Source organism: Tyto alba, unplaced genomic scaffold (assembly GCF_018691265.1).
Source record: "Tyto alba isolate M040663 unplaced genomic scaffold, T.alba_DEE_v4.0 Super-Scaffold_6, whole genome shotgun sequence".
NCBI classification, from domain to species: domain Eukaryota; kingdom Metazoa; phylum Chordata; class Aves; order Strigiformes; family Tytonidae; genus Tyto; species Tyto alba.
In genome coordinates, this window is record NW_024881327.1 from 9,036,409 (window position 1) to 9,049,607 (window position 13,199).

Here is a 13,199-nt window from a genome sequence, read left to right on the forward strand (position 1 = left end):
CAACTCTACCTGGATGTTCTACCTGGAAAAAAAAAAAAAAACCTGATCCATATTCTGATGTGAATTTAAGATCTAAACCCTGTCCCTCTGGGTTTTTGATTTTTTTCCCCGCTAGCCCAATTCTGTGAATCCACCCAAATACTGCACCAGAGTAGAACAGAGGAGACAACAGCCTGCGAATCTTCCCTCCATGGCAAAGCCACCTTAAATGCATACCAGTTTACAACCTCAGTCATTTTAAGTTCTGGTCACCATAAATAAAACCACACAATTTTTAAGTCCTAGAGATTTATATATCATTTCTTCAAATGGCAAAGTAAAAAGCACAGCAAAGCAAAAACTTATAAACAACATACTAAACTTCTAGGTTGAAGACTTCAGAGATATTTAACCAATTATAATTAGTGGTTATAAGAGCATGGTTATGGACTTTTCATAAGAAAGGCAAATTCATATTTGCTTACTCATGCAAATGTTAATTCAATGTCATGCACAATAAATTCATTTTGAACAGGAGTTTAACAGTTTCATTACTTAAGTAAATGACTTGTGGTCTCTGAAACAAGAGCCATGGGATTCTCAACAATTAAATGTGCTTTTCTAAGCAGGATGCACTGGCTCCTTCACTTAAGTTTTTCTCTTAAGTTAACTGCCAGCAAGGTAAACACAAGATATCTTATGTCCAAATACACTTTATTACACACTTTTATTGTGTATTATTATTCCACTGCATAGATACGCAACAGTTTTTGTAACAGTGCAGAAAACGCAAGTGGTAGTAAAAAATAATGATTTAATGCATACTTTCCTAATTCTCTAACTAAGAGCACTATCAATAACTCTTGTCAAGACCAATTGCTTTTTAAAATGACTTTAAGAAATGTGTTAAACACTTTCTTCTGCAAGCACACCACAGTTCCTCTACATGCTCTTGAATTCCCTGGCTGCTCCACTTGCAAGATCTAATTATGCTTGAAAGTTACAAGACATAGATGGAGATAAGGCCTGGAGAAAAGGGCTGCCACTAACTTCCACACTCCCTACTCTAGGTCAACCTGCCCCTAAGCACTTCAACACGCTGCTGGCCTCCAGACTGGCTTAAGTATGGGCTCCCATTATGGTCTCGACTTCCACCTAAAGAGAAAGAAGCAGCTGATCAAAGTATTGCCTCAGGTTCCAATTTTTCCAGTCTCATGGCCTTCTGTATTACTTATGCCTCACATTTTAATAGTATGTGTACATACACCTATACATAAACATATATATGAATCAGACAACCATTTAGTTTTGGAGTTGCATTGACCAAATGACATCCTTCTCCAACCCTGCAAAAGAACACTTCTGTTATCTTTTCTTGAGAAACAACACTTAAGATAACAAAGCCACTGACTGCAAGTGCTAACGTCTTGTTACCAGTTCCACCAAGCATAAAGAGCACACATTAGACACTGAAACTACATCCAGTTCAGGGGATGCGAGGTGAAAGGCTGTAAGGAGGGGGGGGGGGGTGGGGGGGGTTCAGTTAAGAGTTATAGGTCAGCAAGGTTCTATAAGCAACACTAGAATTGCTTCTACTTTGTAAACGATGCAACACCTGCTCGTCACACAACACCACAGTGTTCCCATGTTTTAAGAACAGTGAGCCAGCTGCATAAAAACAAAACAAAAACAAAACAAAAAAAAAAACACAAACAAACAAATTGGAACACTTAGAACCGTAATTGTCAGGGCGTGGGAGAAGTCCCAGGGGCATGAAATTTATGCCAGCATCTAGAGTTTTCTTCCTCCGTCAACAAAGAGGTGCTCTTTCTCCCTCGTGAAACCAACCTCCCGCCAAGCTCTGGTCCTGCCCACCCTCTCCGGGTGCCCGCAGCACCCCGCAGTGGGGACCCCGCCGTGAGCCCCGCCGCCAGCCGAGGAGAGGGGGGCACCCCAAACCCAACCCCTAGGGCAAGGACGCCCGCTCCAGCCGCCGGTGCCCGGGCCGGCGGGCAGGGGCAGCCCCCGGGCGGGGGGGGGGATGGAACCCGCTACCGGCTGCGGGGTCCTCGCACCCCCCTCCCTCAGCCGGCGACAGGCCCGGCCACCCGCTGCCCGCACCTCTCCACGGGCTACCGGGGAAGCGGAGGCCGCTCCCGTGGTGCGACGCGTAGAACGGGCCGGAGCGGGAGGCGCGGTGCGGACCGGCCCTCCCCCCCCCGCCCCCAACCCGGGACCCAACGGCCTGTCCCGGCCTCGGCCACGTCCCTCACCTGCCGGCGGCGCCGCTGCGGCCCCGGGGGCGTCGTGCCGAGGTGAGGGGGAGGGGGGGGGGAAGGAGGAAGGCGGGCGGGGCGGCGGCACCGGTGCGCCCTCTCCGGCTTTATTTTCTTCCTTCTCCGGTACCAGCAGGAGCCGGAAGTGCTTGGCCGGAAAGGTGCCTGACGGCGGCCGCGGCGGGCAGCGGCCTCTCTAGGCTGCGGCGCGCCTGTCTATGGTCGCTGCCCCGCCGGGCCGTAGCCATAGCAACCGGAGCCGGGGCCGCCGCTCCTCCCCCGCCCGCGCCGGGATCGTAATGGCGCCCAGAGGCCGGGGGGGGCGGGGGGGTGGCGTGTCCTCTCAGGGGAGGCCACGGAGAGCCCCGGGGGGCGTGGGAGGGTGGTCACGGCGGGGATGGCGGCTGCGTCCGCCCGCCCTCGCCAGCCCCGGGGTGGGCGGCGGGGCCCAGAGCGGAGCGTGAGGTCGGGAAAACCCCGCCTCGCTCCACGGCGCGAGGCGGAGCGGAGCGTGCCCGGCCGCGGGTGGGAGCCGGCGCCACGCACCATGGCAGAGAGTTCGGGGAGTCCTCGGCCCCAACCCGTCGTGAGGAGGAAAAAAAGCATATCCCTTGAGGAAAAAATTGACATCATTAGCGCTGTGGAGAGTGGGAAGAAAAAGGCGGACGTCGCAGCCAAGTATGGCATAAAGAAGAATTCCTTGTCTTCGATCATGAAGAATAAAGAAAAAGTTCTGGAAGCCTGCGAATCTTTACGATTTGATCCGAAAAGAAAGAGACTGAGGACGGCTTTTTACACCGACCTGGAGGAGGCACTCATGAAGTGGTGCAGCATCGCTCAGGGCTTGAATGTGCCGGTCAACGGCCCGATGTTGCGCCTCAAGGCTAACGATTTTGCCCAGAAGCTTGGGCACAGTGATTTTAAATGCAGTAATGGCTGGCTCGATCGATTTAAGTCAAGGCATGGGTTAGTTTTCAGAGCTCAGCCTGTAGAAGCAGCTGCTACTTCTACAGCGGATGCTCCAACTCTTTGGTACCAAAATGTTCTTCCTTATTTAAATGATTATCAGCCCAAAAACGTGTTTTATATACAGGAGACTGGATTGTTGTATCAGATGTTACCACATAATGCATTTGCATTTAAAGGGGAAACTTGTTCTGTAGGTAAACTAAGCAAAGAGAGAATAACCATAGTGGCAGGAACAAATATGGATGGTTCCGAGAAACTTCCTTTGCTTGTTATAGGAAAAAAAGAAAGTCCATGCTCTTTCAAAGACGTGAAGTCCCTACCTGTGGATTATGAAGCAAATAACATGGCATGGATGACTGCAGAAATGTTTGAACAGTGGATGCACAAACTTGATGACCGATTTCAAGCGCAGCAGCGACAAGTAGTTATTCTTGTCGATTCTCTCCCAGCTCACACAGAAGTAAAGAACCTGAAGTCTGTCAAATTAGTGTTCTCTTCTCCAGACTCTTCTTCATGTGTAGCTATGAAACACGGGGTTATCAGAAGTCTGAAGGTTAAATACAGGCACTGCCTTATCAAGAGATTTGTTGACTGCATAGAAGGTCATAAAGAGTTTATGCTGACTCTTCTCGATGCAATTGAGATGTTGTACCTGTGCTGGAGGGAAGTAACACCAGAGACTATTGTAAAAAACTACAATGAAGCAGGATTCAAATTAGAAACCAAGGCAAATGGTAATGACACAGAGGTTGAACGTGATTTTGATTTGATCGCACACGCACAGGCAGCGGGAGTGGAGTTTCCAGAAGGTTTATCTTTGGAGGAATACGCAGCTATAGATGATGGCTTGGTAACTTACGAAATGCACACAAATAATGAAAGAATGTGTGCCAAAGAAAGCTCACCAGATAAAGTTGGTACACTTGTTGGTGATGAAGATGAGGAGGAAGGTGATCGATTTCAGGGAGCTGAACAGCCTTTACCATCAAAAAATGAGGCTTTGAGTGCTTTAGATACCCTTCGAACGTTTCTCAGAAGTCAAGACACAAATGATTCTCTTCATGATTCCTTCGCTGACCTGGAGAATTTTATTCAACATGTAGCATGTAAATAAGTATTTTAGCAAAGTGTGAAAGCGTGTAATTGAAAAAAAAAAAAAAGGAATTATGTAAGTAAACAAAAATATGCAGTTTAATAACAAGTGTTGCTACAATGTTCTCTGGTGTGTCTTGCTCAGGTGCCTAGATGTACATAATGAAAGAAATTTGAAATCATGACAAAGGGCTGTGAACTGAAGTCTTCCACAAAATCAGGAGGAGAGAGCATAACATTTGGGGTGAAGAGAAGAAATAAGTTGAACCTTTAAAATGGTAACTGTAGTAAGTACAGCTGAGGCAAAAGCAATTCTTTAATCAGTTCCATGCACTCGGGATGAACTGGTGCCCACTTGGAATTCTTTCTTCAGAAAGAGATTAGCACTTCTTCACATTGATAATTTCACTGGTGTCTTTGGTATCGTTGACAGAGGAACAGTAAATATTTATCAGCTTTGTGCATTTGATACTGAAACAAAAAAATGAATAACACAGAAAATGCATGCTTAAGTTCTGACAACTAAGGGGGTTTTTAAATAAGTGGGGGGTTTGCCCTTGTTCAGGAATTCTGGCCATAGTTTATTCTTGCAGCAGATGATGAATTGCAGAAAGCTAGTGGCTTTGGATATGTTTTGTTTTCTTAAAGCTGCTCATGTGTGGATACACAAATGGCATAATCATTTATCTGAGAGTCAAAAGACAAATAAACCTCTACTTGGTCTTTCAAAAGGTCAAAAAGGAAGATCATTCTCTCCTTTTCATCCTTTTTGCTGTTTGGATTTGATGTAGGTTCTTCTGTGCGATTCCATGTATTTCTACAGTAAATACAGGGGGAAAAAAAAAAGTTTACCCCGTATCTGCACTCAAAACCTTATGGAACTCTTCTTTTATTTACTGTACTCGAAGAAGGCTTTGCTGTAGGACTCAATGCACCCATGTGGTTTACTATTGTAAATACTATTAACAGGGGTGCTGTTTGCATGAATGCAGTGTGAAGTTGAGTAAATCACAGTACATTTACACGTCTTCAAGTGTGCATTTCAAGCAGTGTAATCATACCAGAGCTGAAGATCTCCATTATAGGAGACATACTGCCTGTGACTTTTTTCAAAACCTGATTTAAATATTTCCAATATCTATCAATTTTAACTTTTTCGGAAGTTAGAGATAATATTTTTTCTAATTTAGAGGAAGAAGAAAGAAAATATTTTATGGAAGCCCTTTAGGAAACCTGTGTAATAAAGAATCTCTTATGGTGCCTGTAACCATGAGAAACAATCTCTTGCTTATTTGAATCTTCAGTTTTCAATAATCAGTTTGGCTAAAGCTTTGTTTACTGTTCTTTCTGGTGGAGGACAGTTTATACATTTGTAAAAGCATTTCAGAAACTGCAGCAAATTTTTGGAAGACAGTGAAAATATTGGGGAGGGGGGGGAATGGTGAGAAAATGCCTGTGGCTAAACTGTGTGAGCGTTTTACTAGAACCCCTACAAAAAACCCTACAAACTTCTGGTTTCTCATTATGCAATATCTGATGTCAATTCCAACCAAATGATATTCTGATTAAATAATAAAATTATGTTGAAATTCCAGTAAAGTCCCCCACAGAGATTTATAGGTTCTGTGAAAGAGGTACCCCCCTGCATTCTCTCTTTTAACTATTTATTATTTTAATTCAGATCCAAAGTCTTTTGAATTTGGAATCTGTGTCAAATAAATCAACATATTTTGCTTGCTTAAATACTTTACAACAAGCTTATGAAAATTACTTTTTATTTTGGCTAAGCCCATATGAAATTAATATAAATCCCACAGGGGTTTATGGATAATTTTCCTATAGTAATCTTTTGATTTAAAATCTATGGTTTTCTTTGCAACAGCTTCTCCTGTTTAGGAAGAAGTTTCTATTATCCATATAATAAATGTGTGTATTCTTTAAGATTCAACTCCGCATGGACTTCATTGGCCCGGGATCGAGATAGAGAGACTCTCTGTTTCCTTCTAAGAGATTTCTGAATGTGAAGGTGTTGGATCTGAGTGAGAAAGATTGCATAAGCAAGCAGAAAATCTTGGTTAAGCAAGGGTTCGCTCTACAAGAAGTGTAATCTTTGCAAGATGGGGCTTAGAATATCAGGAGATAGGAAATAACATCATTAGCTGCTAATAAAGTAAAGTATTGAGTGCTGTCGTACTCCCTCATGAAAACAACAGGAAGGATTTACTAATTTGGCCTGGACTTTGAAGGCCAACTGCAGAACTTGCTTTAAAAAACATACAATGCATCAAAATCCTGTATCTTTAGAGAATATATGACTTTTTCCTAGCCTCCTAGTTTATTCTGAGAAACTATGCGAAAATGCAATCACTGAAACTGGTTTTTTTAGGTCAGACGCTTTATATTCTAACATGGTAGCTTTCAAAATCATTTAGGATCCCAAATATTTCTTTTCACTTGGATTTTGGTTACATTTATAGTCAAGCAGAGAATGTGAAATCCATTTTGAAGCTTGTTGCTATTTCAGGTGTTTGTTCGTGGGGAAATGCAGACTCCTCAGATCCGAAATGCTAGCAGTGAAAAGGGAAATGGTATGCTATGTAAATGTTTGTCATTTTAGCCTGTGTACACAGCTTGAGCTAGAGATTTTTTTGCATTGTCTCGGTGAACCACCAGGACACCAGCTTTTTATGTCTGGGGTGAGATCTTTTGGAGGGAGAGGAAGAATATTGCTTTAGAATGCACCACATTTAAAAAGAAGAACCTTTTCTACAAAAGGCAGGTTACTAAGGCTGTCACTTGCTTTAATACTTCAGATATGAGTTTGGACAACTATGTGCTTTTTCCTGTAGGCTTTTCTACTTTATGCTATGGTTAGATAATAATTACGTGCTTTGGCGTCAAGTCAGTCACTTTCAGTTACTCAGAGTGACTTACAGATGTGTAAAATGAAAATATGAAGTTTTAAAAATATAACTGACTTCCAAATAAGGCCAAAATAGAAGAAAATATTTGGAAAGTATGTTTGATATAATTGAAAGCACCCTCAGCAAGTTTGCCGACGAGCCCGAGCTGTGCGGTGCGGCCGACAGGCGGGAGGGCAGGGATGGCATCCAGAGGGGCCGGGACAGGCTGGAGAGGGGGGGCTGTGCGAACCTCATGGAGTTCAACAAGGCCAAGGGCGAGGTCCTGCCCAGGGGTGGGGGCAATCCCAAGCACAAATCCAGGCTGGGAGAGGGGTGGCTGGAGAGCAGCCCCAAGGAGAAGGGACCTGGGGGTGTCGGTGGGTGGAAAACTGACTGTGAGCCAGCATAGATGTATTTTCTCTCTTACAACTGTAGCAGTTTAACTGCATTGGTCTAGTTGAAACCATACAACTTCTGGGTTAAGGCAATGTGGGAAAACCAGTAGCGTTGCTAACTTTTTCATAGCAGTGTCACCTCTGCTACTTGAGCGAAATGGAAAAGTGTAAATTACAAATTACTGTGATCAGTGAAGTGATGGAATACCGCACTGAATCACCAGTTCTGCTGAGTGAGAAGATGCCATATTTACAACAATTTTAAAAATGCCTTTACTGTGTTTCAGCTGAAAGCCGTGTTCTGCCTAAGCTTTCATGCCATCTTACCCCTGGTGCAACTTTGCGGCCTTGTGTGTGAACAGCACCGAGGGGAACAGGTCAATCCCCTCACCGCACGTGTCGCTACAATCCGTGGGAATTGTCGGCCTGCACGCGGCTCGCGGGCCCCGTCGCAGGGGGAGGTGAGCTCCAGAGCTGGTTTGCAGCCTCCACTTCTGCGTTGGTGTTGCTTGGTGTGGCCCTGCGAGCGCTGGGTTATAACCATCTCTCTGAGAAGGTTCTGGTCCGGTGCGATGGTGCAACCTCACCCCAAATGCCAAACGAAACACCATTCATAATATATTGATCGGCTGCTTGAAAACTCTGCGGGACCCGGGATTGCCGATAGAGACATCCCAGGAAGGTGTAAGAGGGCTCAGCTCTCCTGGCCCCTGCTGAGTAGAAAGCTGACAAGCTCTACTCCCTGGAGGAGTTCTTGCAGAACACTCACTATTTGAGAAGGATTGCTCCCACGTGCGATAACTAGTTGCTAGATTTCCCACCTGAAGTCACCCACTTCTCTTGAGACGTGTGCTGTGGGGCTGCCACTTTATCATGCATACAAGGAGACAACGTACTGAAACTTCTGCTTTTCTTATAGCAGTGTCTGTGCCTCATACTTCTAAGCTGTATAAATGGTGCAATACGATATTTTGCTATTCCAAATTGTATTTCTTTCCTCTTCCACCCTTTTTCATCCTTTGCCTTCTATCATTTTATATTCATTGATATCCTGCTAATTTCAGTGTTAATGTTAGGACTGTTGGCACAACCTTCTGGCAAGCTGCTTTTCTCCTTAGTCTCCCTATTTCTAATATTATCTTTTGCAGGTGGTATTTTTGAATCGTCTCATGTATCAGCTGGTACCTCTTGGTACACATGCTCGTGATTTCAAGCCCTAATTTCTCCATTGCTGTATTTAGCAGTCTTCCCAAATCCTTGCTTCATTTAGCCAAGAACATTTAGTACATCAGTATTTCTTTTTGTCTTTTCTTTTTGTAGAGGAGGGTGAGCGGTGCTTTTTCTGGCAGTCGCCCAGGATGTCTGAGAGAATTGGTAATAAAGCATGTAAATTTTCTCTCCTTTCAGGTGTCTCCATTTTTTCCTTCTGCCAGCGGTCCCTTCTCATCTGTACTTTTGAGATTCTCAATTTGACATTTAGTATCTTCATCTAAACCATCCCCTTTTCTCTTTCACCTCTCACCCTTATCTGCCTGTATAGCATCCTTGCCACAGTTCACTTCTACATTTCCATTTCTAAATATCATACCCCTAACCTCAGTTATTCGGACCTTTCTTCCTTCGTCCTTTACTGGCCCCATCTAATGTTTAAATTACATCTCAAACTCCCTTTTCCTCCTTTCCATTATTTGATGTCTACTTCTCCAAAAATGAATATTTAACTCTTTCTGGAGACAACCAGTTTTTTACTTTCTATTTTACTTGGTGTGTCTTCATGATATCCTTAGATCAAAGGTTATGTAAAGATTAAAAGTATGTTATTTTCCCTAAATTTGCCTCTGCATTTTGTTTTCTCTGACTCTTTATTCTTAGCACTTTCAAGTCTTTCCTTTGAGACTTTCCTTTGCAGTCCTGATCACCAGCATGAATTTGATTCATTTTTTTAAGCTTTCAGAGAAATAAACACACAAACAAAACCTGCACAAAGGAAGAGTTTGGGGCTAGTTGTTTACATAGCTAACCACGTTACAATGTTACATAAAATAAATCAGACTGAAAGCCAGCTGAGACATCGGGTAGTTTCTATCAAGGGTTTTATTTGATTTTACATATTTTGTTGTTTATTTTTCACTCTGATTTTTCCTATTTTAATAGTTGTTTGTGAGATTTCAGATATTTATGCCCTGTTTGGCTATGTAGCCAGCCCAAATGGCCTGAGATCATGGAGAAAAGCAGATAGATCATAAAAAAGGAGTTAAGAGGTGAGGTCCTGGTCCATTGATATTCCCCAGCAGGAACTCAAGGAGATCTTGTAAGTCAGGTTAAGCAGAACCTTTTATTCAAAATCGATATTCAGAGTCCTCTGAAAGTCCACGTCCGTACACAAATTAGCCACAGAAATTGATAGGAGAGATAACACCACAGGTTGTCTGAATTTAGGATAGCAAGAAATGGCCACCCATAATTCAGCTCCACTTCAAAATTAATTGACACAAGGTTGTTGTTTTTTCCCAGAGCTAATGAGACATGATCTATGTAAACTATGTCACTGCACTGCCCAGGGCTCATCTACGTTCAGTAAGCAAATAGAAATTTGCCTAGAGACTAGGCAAGGCTGAAACAGCGTTTCTGTGTAAGAGCAGTATTTCTGTATAGTCTAGAAGTCGCAGGAAGAGTCAGATGAGCTTGAAAATTGGCGTGGCATTACAGAAGTTACCAAGAGACACTTTACAGTATGGACTTGGGATCTCAGATAGAGAGATACTTATTATGGGCAGTTCCCAACAACTACTGTATTACTTTTGGAAAGCTGACTTGATGAATATCAATTTTACTGCTCTGAGAAAAAATGGCAAAGAGTGTTACATGTACATTCAACACATGGCACACACAAACATTACAATTCCAATTCTAGCAGAGGCAAACCCTCAGTTCCCTGGGAAAGCTGAGGGTGGCCAGACTCAGTACATTATATGGCGAGCATCTGCAGAGAAGCAGGAGCAGACGTGGCATACGCTGTAGACATACAACAGCGATACAAAAAAGATGAGTACAGGTAGACAGAGCTACGGGCTCTAGGCTGTGCTTGTTGAATGACTAAAAGGGACCGTCCCACACCCCATCAGAAAGGCTTTCCCTACATGTCCCAGTACCAACCCAATTTTTTTCAAAAATCAAAAGAAATCCTCTTATGAACTGAAAGGGATTTAAGATTTGATAATTTCTTGCCAATTTGGCAACGTTGTGTTTCATACCCTTGTAACACGTAGAAGTTGTCAGAAGAAACCAGAACTACAAAAGACAAAGCTGAAGTAAATGCATAATGAAGCTTGTAGGTTTTTATGTCTCATTCTCACCTAGCCTTCATTCAGCCCATGTAGAGTTAGGTGCCCTGAATCATACACCACCTTCAAAGATTTGTCAAAATCTAATTTGATGCCAGCAACTTGCCCACTACAGCTAACAAGAGAGCATTTGGCAAACTTAATGCTTGCGTGGCTAGAAACCATCTTGCAATTTCATCTGAAATATTCATGCTCAATAGCTTTAGAAAAATAAAAGAACTTGATCATTCCCTAACAATACCTACACCATTATCTATACCCAGCCTTAATGCATATGTGCAACTCCAAACCTGTACTCCTCCTTAAATTCCTGCATTCTCAGTGTTGATCTGTCAAGAACTAATACTGGGATGGCAGATAGCATCATGGACAATGAGATTATATGAAATTTACATTAATGTAAACTTCCTAAGGGATTATTTAGAATGGGGATTAGGGAGCTTTATGAATTTAAAACTTCCTTCAGATTTTCTCATACTCTCACCTCATCTCACAGAGGGGAGAACCCAGTGGCTTGCACTGGTGCAGTCTCACAGTGGGTTGCATGATCATTTTGAACAGCCTTCTTTGTGGGGAGCTCTGCTAATGTTCGCCAGCATATTAGCCTGCAAGAATTAGGAGGAAATTTTGTAACGTATGGAGAACAGCCCTTAGGCTCCAGCCAGCAGGAGGGGTAACTGCTGCTCTGCCTCCCCAGTGGGTTGAGCCAGCCTCTTACCAGGATGCTGACTCCTCAGGCAAGGCACGTATTTGTGAGGTTACATCCTCCAAAAGCAGAAATGCAGGTACTGGTTTGCTTTTCATCATCCATCCTGTCTGCCATTCTCCTTCCTGTCTGCCATTCCAGCTCCTCAAAGATTAAAAATTGCCTGTCAGCCGCCTGCCCGATCCCATCAGTCCCCAAGTTCAGAAACCTGGGATAGTTCCATGCCATCCACTCACCTGATTGACAAGCTTTAAATATAGTTCCTATATTTGGCACGCATATTTTTGCTTTTTTTGAGCACCATATATTTGCATTCTCTAAAAGAATTTCCAGCTCTAGTGGGAAAAGAGTAATTTGTGAACCTTAAATGAACTCCACGTTTCTCTCTCTGTGTGGAGATACAATTATAAGAATTTATACCACACAGACATCTGCCCCTTACTGACTTTCAAGGGGGGTGTAGACTCAGGGTATGTGTGGATTGACCTTTGCAGACATGGTAGAAGATGTAAAACTTCACAATTAAGTACTCAGAATCAAAATGGATTAATAGAGGAATTATATATTCGCTTCCAGGGAGCCTCTATTTCCTATAGGATCATATCTACAATTATTTCCACCGTGGGATTCATTACCAGCCATTACCATTGACCTCTTTTACTCTTGATGCAGCTGCCTGTAACTGGACAAATGTCAATTCTCACAGAATTGTGATATTGCTTGCCTCGTACACAGGGTACACCCGAGCATAAAAATGATACCTTCTGAGAGTAGATCAACCTTCAGAGAGCAGCACATAGGCAGTGTAGCAGCCTGTCAGAGCCAGGAACTTCTCACTTCACACCGCGCTTGGTGCACCTATGCTTTGGCACGGAGGTGTGACTGGGGCGTGGATAGGTACATAGCAAAGGAGCCATAGGGGGTCAGCTTGTATACTGCCATTAGGGTATGTCATTGGGCTGCTAGCCCGTACTGAAGTGTATTTCACTGTCACAGCTCTGCAGCAACCAAAAAATATCTAATGTAGGTCTGCCGACTTGCACTGCTGTCACAGTCGTGTCAAAACGTGTGTGTGTCAAAACACGGATCCACCTGAAAATGAGCTACAGCACATCTAACCCAGCTGTTTGCAAAGGATTTCTCCCCATACCAGACTCAAGCAGAAGGAAGAGGACGTAGACAGCTGCTTGTATTTTGGCAAACTCAACGTTTCTGCAATTTACACAGATTCATGAGGTTTTACTAAGTGACATTTTGGTAAGCTCAGCACTTGCACAACTTAATCAAATTCTTAAGGTTTCAAAATTGGAAACCATTCTGTATATTCAGACAAAATGAAGTGAATAAACAGATACACTTACTGTAACCATGTAATAAGCTGTCATCATTTCTCATGGTGAATGAAGAAGGGCATATCTCAGAGAGAAAGAAACAAAAATAAAATAGCAGAAAAGGCACGAAGCAAAATTTGTTTTGTTTTGTTTTGTTTTCAGGTAGTCTTGCAGCACCACAGTCAGCTATACTGAACAGATAGT

At 43.3% G+C, this 13,199-nt stretch overlaps 2 protein-coding genes across 8 annotated transcripts in view; one reads left to right on the forward strand and one right to left on the reverse strand.

Moving 5' to 3' along the window:
* ARFIP1 (ADP ribosylation factor interacting protein 1) overlaps window positions 1-2,460 on the reverse strand; it is a 45,399-nt gene extending 42,939 nt beyond the window's left edge. For 6 of the 7 annotated variants that reach the window (XM_033007238.2, XM_033007235.2, XM_033007233.2 and 3 more), the window contains exon 1: window positions 2,253-2,354. The gene's annotated coding sequence lies outside the window, so the exon portion shown is untranslated. Of the gene's footprint in view, window positions 1-2,252 lie in introns of all 7 variants that reach the window. The other variant, XM_033007236.2, reaches the window with a different exon arrangement.
* Window positions 2,361-5,056, forward strand: TIGD4 (tigger transposable element derived 4). The gene has a single exon (XM_009967071.3). The coding sequence runs from the start codon at window positions 2,653-2,655 to the stop codon at window positions 4,336-4,338; it is 1,686 nt and encodes a 561-aa protein (XP_009965373.3). The 5' UTR covers window positions 2,361-2,652; the 3' UTR covers window positions 4,339-5,056.
* Window positions 5,057-13,199: the final 8,143 nt, after the last annotated feature.

What these genes read in the sequence shown, in the direction of transcription:
- TIGD4 (XM_009967071.3), top strand. Translation starts at nt 2,653, where the DNA reads ATGGCGGCTGCGTCCGCCCGCCCTCGCCAGCCCCGGGGTGGGCGGCGG.